This window comes from Musca autumnalis, unplaced genomic scaffold (genome assembly GCF_047663935.1).
Source record: "Musca autumnalis isolate F117 unplaced genomic scaffold, ASM4766393v1 scaffold_3, whole genome shotgun sequence".
Classification (NCBI taxonomy): Eukaryota; Metazoa; Arthropoda; class Insecta; order Diptera; family Muscidae; genus Musca; species Musca autumnalis.
Genome location: NW_027411866.1, coordinates 151759236 through 151770703, shown reverse-complemented (window position 1 = coordinate 151770703; position 11468 = coordinate 151759236). Strand labels below are relative to the sequence as shown.

Here is an 11468-nt window from a genome sequence, read left to right as displayed (position 1 = left end):
ATTGGGGGTCCCACAGAGGAAAAAACCTTTTGATTTCTGATAATGGTCGGATATTTTTCAGGGGTCGCAATGTGACAAAAAAAAAAATATTTGGAAAAAAGACCAACCTTTTACTTCAAAGTTAATATCTCCCTTCTGTAGGAGGTATATCGATAAATATGGTATTTACCGAGTATTTACCCGGTAAATACCCACACGATGGGTAAATACCGGGTAAATACCCATTTGTGGGTATTTATTTGTATAAAATATATAAAAGATCTTTGCAAAATTTTGTCAACGTAGGTCCACGTTTTCATATAGCCCCCATACAGGGGTACCCCGATTTCGAGTATTTACCCAAATATTGGGAACCACTTGACATAGGCTGACAAAATTTGGCTCTAAACTTTCTTATATCAATAGTATTAAAGGTATTGAAAATGGAGTCCCTGGGTCCATGTTTTGATATAGCCCCCATATAGCCGTACCTCCTAGCCTACGTCAAGTGGTTCGGCAGATAAAGAGTTTTTACCCAATATTTGGGTTTTGATCGGATCCTCACGAAATTTTGGGGGTGATGGGGGTCTAACAGAGAAAGAAGCCTATAGATGGTTGGCATACATTCCACTTTTCCATTTTTTATTTGGGTTGTACTGGTCGATGAAGACATTCAGAGCAAAGGCGCTAAGCTACGCAATTTTAATATTTTGAATTTTATTAGTCAAAAGCTTATGAACAGGGGTAGTGGTGTAGGGTATCACATAGTCGGCCCCGACCCGACTATAGCCTTGGTTCACTTGTTTTTCGATAACAAAAAGGAAAATGGTTATCGTAGTAAAAAGTAGTAGCTTCTTGCAGGTTCTGGAACTGAGCAATTACATACGGTTATCGAACGGTGAAAGCATATGGTAAACACAAAAATACAAACAAAGAAGTTGTTGTCGGCAAGTTTCTCGTAATAAGCAATGAAAACATGAAAATTGTATAAAATAATAGAAAATTTTGAAAAATTAAAGTAATAGTGACTCGAAATAAATTCCAAGATGTAAAAATATAAAAATTGCACTTTGGCATTGGAAAACATATTTAAAAGTTTTAAGAAACATCCCCATTTTGTCTAATTTTCCCATTCATTTGATTGGAAAAAGCATTAGTATGTGATTTTGTTTAGTTTTTTTTTTTGCAAAATCTTCCATTAAAGTTCGTTTTATGCCACAAAAATAATCACTCAAAAGTGTGTTTGATAACGGATGCCGTAATCCAAATACTGAAAATATCGATCGAAATAACTCGATCACTTATGCGAGAATTTGGCCCCGTGTTTACGAACAAGAGAAAAGTCGAAGGGGACTGAGACCACAGGTTATCCATTGGATCTTCGCGACAACCGTACGCCCAATTCTTATATATGGTTGTCTGGTATGGTGTAACGCTTTGAGTAAACCATAGTATCTTCATAAGAACAACGCCAAAAGGCAGTAATATTAATCACCGGTGTCATGAAAAGCACTGCACAGGAGTCCATCAATGTACGACTTGATCTTCATCCATTGAATCTTGTAGTGCAGGAACTGGAAACCAAGAGCGCACTTTTGTTCAAGAAAATAAAATCGTGGTGCAGCTCCGGAACTGCGACTTGGAGGTAATCAGTGATTATATATCACCACAACCAAAAAAATGTACACATACCCTACAGGGAGGACCCACAATTCTCCAACTCTACTCTGTATAGAGGTATTTACCGACGGCTTCAAGATGGAAATGGGAACATTAGCAGGCGTCTACGGTGATATCATCAACTTATGGCTCTCATACAGGTTGAACGGAAATTGTGTGCCTTCCAGCCGAGATCTTTGGAATAAAAAGGTTGGAAAACTGATAAGTAACACGAAAAGGGGCATAGTTGGACTGTCACTCAGGTCCTCGCTATTTCATTTATTTCGATGCAGACTGCTTATCATGGCTGAACACACGATTTAATCTATGATAAGCTTCTGCCAAACCGAACCAACAAGTTTGGTTCTTATTGCCAAAGGTCTGAAGTAGCTATAGCTAGATGAACACAATGGACCACAAAGTCTCCGACAGCTACGCGCTCTATAACCAATTTGGTCCATTCCTTCCCTCTTTGCAAAAGTTCAACAGTTTTTCCGTTTAATCCACTTTGTTGAGTGGCTTACAATTTACAGCCTGTTTCACTATGTCGAACGAAAATGAAAACGAAAGAAAAAACAACTAAATTCGTGTATGATTTTTAAATTTTATAGTTGTTTTAAAGCAAACACAAATTCAATAATGCCATTAAAACCAACGTTTAGGTGTTTTTCGTTCGCAATCATTTTCTTTCGACAAAGTGAGACAGGCCCTCAATTTATAAAATAAAAAATTTCCTCTTCCCTTCCCACATGTGTGTGTAGAGTTAGAATCGACCTGAACTGAATGGAGTCCTCTAAGGATAGAAGTTCACCAGATCAGCTTTTATGGCATTATGTAATAATATGGCGCCCAATGTGGGCCCGAACGAACGACCTTAGTTATGCTCTAGCGACTCAGCTAACCGGACCTGTTGTTAAGGCGGTATGTAACATCTTTAAGGCTACTTCTTTGATGCGCGGAAATGTCGTGCACTGAGATGATGCTCACGTATTTCCTATCGATAGGGAGTTTATCGACAACAAAAATTGCAACAATTCTTAAAATACACCCATTCAAGGCATCTGGTGTTGACCTTTGTTGGGTAGGTTGAAGTATAACCATGGTCCCGGATGAAAAACATAGGCAAACAACTCTTGGTCGAATAATGGTAACGAGCAAGGCCTATAGAAGGTCGGCCATTCAGAGTTCTGTTAACAACTTTTGACAACAAACATAATAGATTTTATATTATTGTGATTTGAGTTTCTTTGTATTTTAAATCACAATAATGTTTTTGACAACAAACATAACAATCAGGTGGTCATAGTGTCCAACTGTATAAACTGTGGTAACGAGGTTAACTCTGCCAAATCTGATGACGACCTATAGTCCAGCAATGTAACATATTCGGAACAACGCTTCAAATACACTCAATTCTGACACATATTGTATCTCAACGATGTTTGTGGTGCGAATATGACAAATCAAACGAAGGAATATTAATATATTTTTCATAATTCGGTCCAAAAAAGTCTAAAATATACCAATAAAAATTAATTAAATTAAAGGCTTTTTATTAATTTTCTCGTTTAGATGATCGGAAATTTTTTTTGCAAGTGAAAAAGAAAAGCCAAGGACTCGAACCCACACAGTCACCAAATTACGTTACCTGGTTTCTCTGTTGGTTAAGCAGCTCTTCTGACGTATCGACTGTCGAATGGCTTCTCTGTCCTAGAACTTTTCGTTTTTCAAAAGCAAATGTGTTTTTATACATTAACGGATATTTGGCCGTTGAATGGTATTTCTTCATGACAAATGCTATTTTGCGCTTCACATTAAGAAGTAAAAATATTAGGCCATTGCAAACTACATCCATAATTACACTCCCACCTAAAATGACAGTTTTGGTCAAATACCTCATTTATTTAATAATATTCAGTGGAATACAATCCGTTACCCGAACCATAAATACGCTGATATACTGTGGAAAATCCATAATTTAATAAAAACGTATAGTTTTTGCCTCACCCTGTTTAGAAAAAAAAAAAACAAATATTTTTTTGACAATTTAAAGGTACTTTGTGTAGACTTTAATTATGACATACAACTTTGTATAATGTTGTAAATATATGTGTGTATATGCATATGTATATAATATGATTTCTCTTTGGTATGTATATATATTTTTTTCCTTACTTATTAATTTATTAGAATTAATAATAATAAAAAAATTAATTTAACTACTTGGTATACAATATATGATTGTTAAGGTATTTTTCTGTGTGAATGATTTCTATTTTTGTTTAAATAAGACATATAGAGGAAGAGAGTGGCATCGGAATGTGGGTTGTAGTTACTAATTTGTTTGTTTGTTATTGTAGCTTTTGAGAGAGTCTATGGAATTAAATTTAAGACTTGTGAAGTTTAATACAGACATCACATCGAAATTCCTTTGGTTATGCTTGGTTTACATTTACGAAATCCATTCGATTTCAACTGTCAATTACATTGCTTAAACGTCAAACGAAATCCAATGGATTTCAGATGAGATTTCATTTCACGTATACACAAAGGAATTGACCGTTGAAATCCACTTGATTTCGTAAATGTTAACGTACTATTAGAACTTTGATTTTAATCGGACATGAAGTTTATATTGACCTCCTATTTTACTAAGTTATATTAGTTTACTATTATTTTCTTTACATTTCGTTGATTTTGTTGTTAAGAAACAATGAGTGTTGGTTTTTTTTTAATAGTATCGACTATGTATATAATTCCATTTTGAAAAAAAGAGTTCTAAAATTATTATCATTCTCATAAATTGGTTACAAGTTTATGTTCATGTGAATTATTTTAGACTGGAAGGTCAATGCTTACGATATGCATCGATTTCTTGCATCATAAGCTACATATTTACATATATTCCTTTACGTGCAAGAATCTTCAAGATTTACGTCTTTTTCCCCGAAAGGTGTCTCCATTCTTCTACTTTTGCAGTATTACCATTTTAAAAACGAAAGGATATATTATTCACTAGATCTATTAAGTCCAGTGGGTTAATCTTCAGCGATGTAAAAATGTTATTAAGTTTAGGTACAACCATGGCATAATTACCAAAGTGATGCTCCAGCCCAGCTGATCGAATGTAAAATAGACTGGGAATCATGGCCCAAAATCAGCTGATTTCGATTTGAGTTGTCAAAATTCATATTTGTCGTTTGAATTCGCTGTGAGGTAGAGAAATGTCAAACTGTAGAGAAACAGGTAGATGCATCTCGAAAAAAAACTTTATGTTGTACACTCAAAATTTCAACATTTGTTGGGTTTTGTATGAAAATTTAATTTACAATAATTTTTTTTGGCATTTAAAGTTCGATCAGCTATGTCAAACAAAAATACAACTTTTTCTCGGAAAATCTTTTGTATGTATCTACTTGAATTGACAGTAAAGAAATTCGACTCAAAAACATTCCGTCACGGCGAAAACATTTTTTTCGCCTATGTTTATTTTGACACTTTAAATCTTTGTTTTTCTTCGAATTCGCTTGGCGGAGGACTTGTATAAATGGGCCATGCTGGGAATTCGCCATGAAAAATCAAAACAATTACTCAAACGTCAAAACAAAAACCATATGATTCAGTTATTCTGCTTTCTGATTGGCTAAATAAATTTGCCGCGAAGTTCATATGCCGAGGTAAATTGTTTTATTTTTGGTCTTGTTTAAAATTTTTGACATTTTACATTACAAAAAAATTGATTTGTTGTAGCAATTCGCTGATGCATCTACCTTGGTAATCGTGCCATAGGTACAACCATGGTGGAATAATAAGGTGTAACGCCAAAAACAGCTGATCTTCATACCAGTTGTCAAAACGCATTATTGTGAATAAGATCACATACAAAATGTAAACAAGCAATTCACAGTAATGCATTATTGTGAGCAAATTTGACGTTTGACATGATTTGATGTAACACCTTCTTATTCCACCATGGGTACAACCAACTAGTCCGAAAATCAGCTGTTTTTGGCGCTGTACCTTATTATTGTGCCATGGGTACAATCATGGTGCAAGAAAGAAGGTGATACAATAATACAAACTGACGTCTTCATTTGCTGTCAAAACATAGCTTTGTTCCAGAACTAAAATGTTTTTATAATTTTTACGACTTTTACACATTTTACTCGATAAACCATTAGGTCAGTACGATAACCCAAAAGTTTGTACAAACTTTTACAAAATGCTGTTCGATAACAAAAGTAAAAGAGAGCGAATTTGGAGAGAATTTTGGAGGGTTTTGGAGACTTTTGTTACTGAGAACTTACAAGTTTTTGCAAGCAAACTTTTCCTTGTAAGAATTTGCAAGTTTGATCAGCTGATTTAAATTCGAATGGTTCGTGGCGGACTTTGCAATTCTTGGCAAAAACATAAACAAACATTTGGTTATTAAAAGAATTATAAGGTAAAAAAGAGAAGAGATCACTAAATAAATTATAGAAAACGACTTATTTTGTAGTTTGTGGTGATTGTTTTATTTCTAAGGTATCAAATCCCAGCAAAAAGCGGCGTATCCATGGAGTAGGAGGAACACTATTGGTCTGTTCCAGTACTACACATTTTTACTCCGATAACCGATTTTTCCTTTATGTTATCGAAAAAAATAGTAAAAATGTGTAGAAATGTGCAGTACTGGAACAGACCATATGTGGTCGGCCAGCTAGAGATGGTAAACAATCGATGGCACTATCGATAATACCGATACTTTATTTTGAATGTCACTATCGATTGATATTTTTTCAATCGATATTATCGGACAAAACTGAATTGGGTAAATTTCCAATGTCTTTCAAAGTTCCATTGCGTATCATCACGTAAATCTGATAAAGAAGGTTAACCCGGCAAAATAGATTCTTGAAGTTCTGGAACAGACATATTTTTAGAAAGAGCAACTGTGTCTAAATATCTCAAAATACCCTATATAGCACGTGGGACCATTATATGGGAACTATAACCAAAATCGGACCTACTTACTTAGATGGCTTTTATACTAAACAGAACGTCTTGTTCCATAAGCCGAACTAAGAATAGATTTCCAATTTTCTCCAATTTTGGATGCCATGTTTTGTGATATCTTTCCATCGGAGTTTTGGCCTTCCCTTGGGGCGTATACCGTCGAGTGGCTCGTATACAAATTACTTTTTGGCGTTGGCATCTTTATCCATTATGCTGACATGGCCAAGCCGACTCAACCGTTGCAGTTCGATATGTTTTACTATATCGATGTCGGTCGGCTGGTATAGCTCGTGGTACATTTGACGTCGGTATTCACCATCAACGCATATTGGTCCATAAATCTTTCGAAGAATTTTTCTCTCAAACCTCACCAAGTTGTGCCTCATCTTTCGGAAGTACCCATGCTTCAGATCCATGCAAAAGTACGAGCAGTATCAGTGTCTGGTAAGTTTAGTTTGACGAGAGGTGGTTTTGCTTTTTTACTTAGACCAAAGTAGCATCTGTTGTCCGATATTATTCTCCTCTTTATTTCAAAGCTTATATTGTTAGTTTTATTTATGGCATTGCCGAGATAAATAAAGTCATTTACTACCTCAAATTTGTAATTATCAACATCCACAGTTGGTCCGAGGCCACTGGACAACTTGCGTGTTGATAGCATAAACTTTGTCTTATCACCGTTGACTGGCAGACCCACTTTGGCAGACTCTTTTTTCAATTTTGCAAAGGTGGCTGTTACGGTTCGCATTGATCTACCTATTATGTCTATGTCATCTGCGTATGCAAGCGTGTTGTTTTTTTCTGGCAGAATATAGATTCACATCTCGTATGATCTTTTCCAGTAAGATGTTAAATAGGTCACACGATAGACTGTCACCTTGTCTGAAACCTCGTTTTGTGTTGAAAGGCTCGGAGAGGTTCTCTTTACTATTTTAGCTGCTGATATTGTGTCAGCCAATGTCATCCTGCATAGTCGAATTAGTTTTGAGGGGATGCCAAACACTTTTGCTCTAATTGGGCTGTCGAACGCGGCCTTATAGTCGACGGACAGGTGGTGTATGTCGATCTGTCTTTCGTGAGTCTCCTTCAATATTTGGCGCAGTGTGAAGATTTGGTCAATTGTCGACTTACCAGGTCTAAAACCGCATTGGTATGACCCGATTATTTCATTGATCATGGGTTTTAGACGTTCACACAGTATGCTCGACAGCACTTTGTATGCGATGGGTAGGAGGAGACTTATGACTCTGTAATTTGCACAAACCGTCTTGTCTTCTTTCATGTGTACAGGACATAGTAGGCTGAGATTTCAATCGTTGGGTATGCAAATTAGCTGATGCGTACTCCTTAACAGCATTTCGCCACCGGTCTTGAACAGTTCGGCGTGAAATTCATCAGCTCCTGCTGCCTTATTGTTTTTCAGCCGATTAATAGCTGTCATAACCTCGCGTTGATTAGTAGGTAGACATTCAACGTTGTGATTTATGATTGGTTCTGGGGTATCTTCATCGCCACCCATATTCGATACCAAAAGCTTCATAACGTGCTCCTTCCACATCTTCAGTACGCTATCTGTATCCGTTACCAGATTTACATCGTCGTCTTTGCAGGAGAATGTGCCTCGCCTGGTTGCCTTCAGTCTGGTGTTTTACACTCTGGTAAAATTTTCGGATTTCATTCTGAACATCTCGAGTTTCTCACGCTCACGTTTTTCTTGCTCCTTCTTTTTCTCCTAAAAAACGCTTCTCCTCTCTCCTCTTCTCCCGATAAGCTTCTTTCGCGCTTTGTGTTGCTACTGAATGTAGTGTTGCTCTGTATACCGCGTTCTTCTTATCTGTAGCTTTACGACACTCCTGATCGTACCATAATTTTTAGGTGGATGTTTTTGGCACCCATGTATAGATTTTGCGGCAGTCTGACGGGAGTGGGATATTCTTTGCCACTGCTTCTACATTATCGGGACAAGGAGTGCTGTCTTCCAGCATGCGGGTCAGTTGAGCGAAGTAGGCTTGTGCTGTCTGTTGAGTTTGCAGCTTCTCGACATCCAGCTTCCGTTCTGTGTTGGATCGCACTTTTGCCGCAACATTAAGAACAGTGCGTACCTTGGCTGATACAAGGAAATGATCCGAATCAATGTTCGCACCTCGAATCGATCGGATATCTAACACACTGGACCACTGGACACTGGAACACATAAATCCAACACCTAGCTCATGCTTCGTTTCATGGCAGCTATTATACATTGCGTAATCGTTTGTGATCGTTACGTCTGCCCGATTCCATCGCACTTCCTGTAAGGCGATAATATCAGCTTTATACTTATCAAGTACATCCGCCAGTGCGCAAACTGCCCCTACTCTGTAGAGAGCCCTGACATTCCAGGTGCAGATTCGCAGATCATGGTCCTTAATACGTTTACGGGGGTCGTCAACTTTAGAGGGGTTTGCTTTTCTTCTTTTTCTTTGGTTTTTTCATAGTAAGCTGTTTTGACGGGGCGAGTTACTAGCCCAACGTCCATCCCAAGTTTTTATCGTTCTTATGGGTGAACGCGCGGCACATGTTAGCCTTTAACGGCCGTTAAATGTCAAATGAAAAATATTAAAAAGAAAATATTTTTCATTTTAAATTTTCATAGAATAAAGGCTTACGTACATAAGTTGCCTCGCCTGGTTGCCTTGCTTGCTTCTGATAAAAGAATAAAAAAGAAAAGGGCAACCCAGTTCGAAATTTGCTCGGCCTTCTTTATTCTTTTATTTTTATTATGTCAGAAATGAAGCAGGAAAGCAAGGCAACCAGGCGAAGCAGCTTATGTACCCAGGTCTTTAGATCCTGCCCCAAGAACGAATACTGAACATTTTAGATCTAGAAATATTGTTGTCACCTCTATCCACTGTGTGTTCAAACGAAATGGCGATAGTATCGATACGATCGATAGCTTGAAATGGAAATATCGAAACTATCGAATGTTGCGGATATCGATAGTTTGCTAGCTCTACGGCCAGTCGTTAATTTATGATATGGAAAGATACTCTTGTTTCAGACACTGAAAATAACACATGAAAATATTTTAGCTTTTAGGAGAGAGCGGAGGTGAAGGAGCTCCCTTTCTCCCTTCTTACCCATAAGCTCAAAACATTTTCATGAAAATTTTCATAGTCTGGCACAAGACATAATTATTTTTGTAGCAATGGATAATCAAATACATCCTTCGATAGTTTCAAATCAGTTGACTTCTTGCAAGTTTTTGCAAATTGTTGTTCGATAACATTCTACAAATTTTTAGCTTCGAGAGAGTAAAATTAATGGAGAGAAGTTACTGAGAACATGCTGAGTACTTGCAAGTTACTTTTTACTTGCGGAGCTATCGTACAGACCTATTCCCGTACACAAAAAAAGTTGTAAAATGTTCACTGAATGGCGCTCTCTTTAAAAACTTTTTACTCCACAAAATTGAGCGTGTAAAAAATAGTAACATGGTTGTCTGCTTGGCTGGTACGCTGACTTTGACATTTGTTCCAGCTTTTTTGACGTTTTTTCATTTTTGCGTTCCCGAACTTTTTGAAAAAACTTTTGTGTGAGAACAATTTTTCTCTCTTTTACAAGTTTTACTATTAAAAGGTACGGCAAAAAAGCTCATATTTTTAAACAAAAGTAAATAACATTTCGCCTCTATAAAGAATATATTTTTGTGTACAACGTCTTTATTTAAGCATCGCGAAGAATATTTCACCGTTTTCTTCTAAATTTTGTGGATATTTCGCGCAAAACATTTTGACAGCAAATGAAAACTACGGACGAAATTCTCCTTTTGGATCATCTTTTGGAAATTTTTGGAAACGATTTTCTTGCAAAGAATTACAAAAATTTTAGAAAACACGTGGATTTTATAAACTTTTTGCTCAATAGTGCAATTCTATTTTTCAAGACAATATTGAATTTCACTACCTTTAAGATACCATCCATTTTCCATAACCTACATTGACCTTCCTTCCCATCATAGTTTTTTGTTATTATTGTTTTCTTGCTTATTTGTTAAGGGGTTTTAAAAATAGAAATTGTTTTTCATAGTTTTTGTTTTTTTTTAAGGAATGTTATTTTTTCTGAAGTTTATCATTGTTATAGTTATAAAAAATGTGCTAATTGCAATATTATTTTGTTGTTTTTTTTTTTTTTTGATCCGTTGTTTTATTAATTTATTTCGTTTTTTAATTGTTTAATTAATAACTATCACTAATAATTCTTGTCTTATTATTTTTGTTTAATGAATTTCATTAAATAATTGTTTTTGTTTAATTGATTTGAATTTGAATACTTCATTTAAATTTATTTTTCTTAGAGATTTCGTATTGTTGTTTTTCATTTTAGGTTTTTGTTGTTTTAATTTTTTACATAGATTCCATAGTTTTTGTTTTTTTTTTATTAATTTTGCATTTATCTAATTAAGAATAATTATTAATTATAGATATAATTATTATATATATGTATGTGTATGTATATTTGTTATAATTAATTATTTATTTGGCTCAAGTTATAAGTTTAGCAATGAATTTCCCAGAAATGTTAACATCAATGTCGATACCGCCAACGGGGATAGAGTTGTGGTGGCCGTACTGTTTCCAGCCAATATCTCAGCTCGTTTACGCATGCGTTCCTAGAGGGAAATGAAAAAAAAAACAAATAGGAAAGATTAATTATTAGTATTTTAAATTAACAAAATAGTTTATTTTATTCTCATGCTATAATTCAATATGTACATTATACAACTTGTTCTTTAAAACGTATGCAGTGCGCATTCGATATTCGGGTTAGTTAGATTCATTGCATTATTCATATAC

At 35.6% G+C, this 11468-nt stretch overlaps 1 protein-coding gene across 2 annotated transcripts in view; it reads right to left on the bottom strand.

Moving 5' to 3' along the window:
* Positions 1 to 4324: 4324 nt before the first annotated feature.
* The window catches only part of LOC141397957 (uncharacterized), a 188226-nt gene continuing 181082 nt past the window's right edge, over positions 4325 to 11468 (bottom strand). For both annotated transcript variants that reach the window (XM_073974977.1, XM_073974978.1), the window contains one exon: positions 4325 to 11284. In XM_073974977.1, coding sequence (XP_073831078.1) covers positions 11162 to 11284 — 123 coding nt within the window. In that variant the 3' untranslated portion in view covers positions 4325 to 11161. The remainder of the gene's footprint in view (positions 11285 to 11468) is intronic.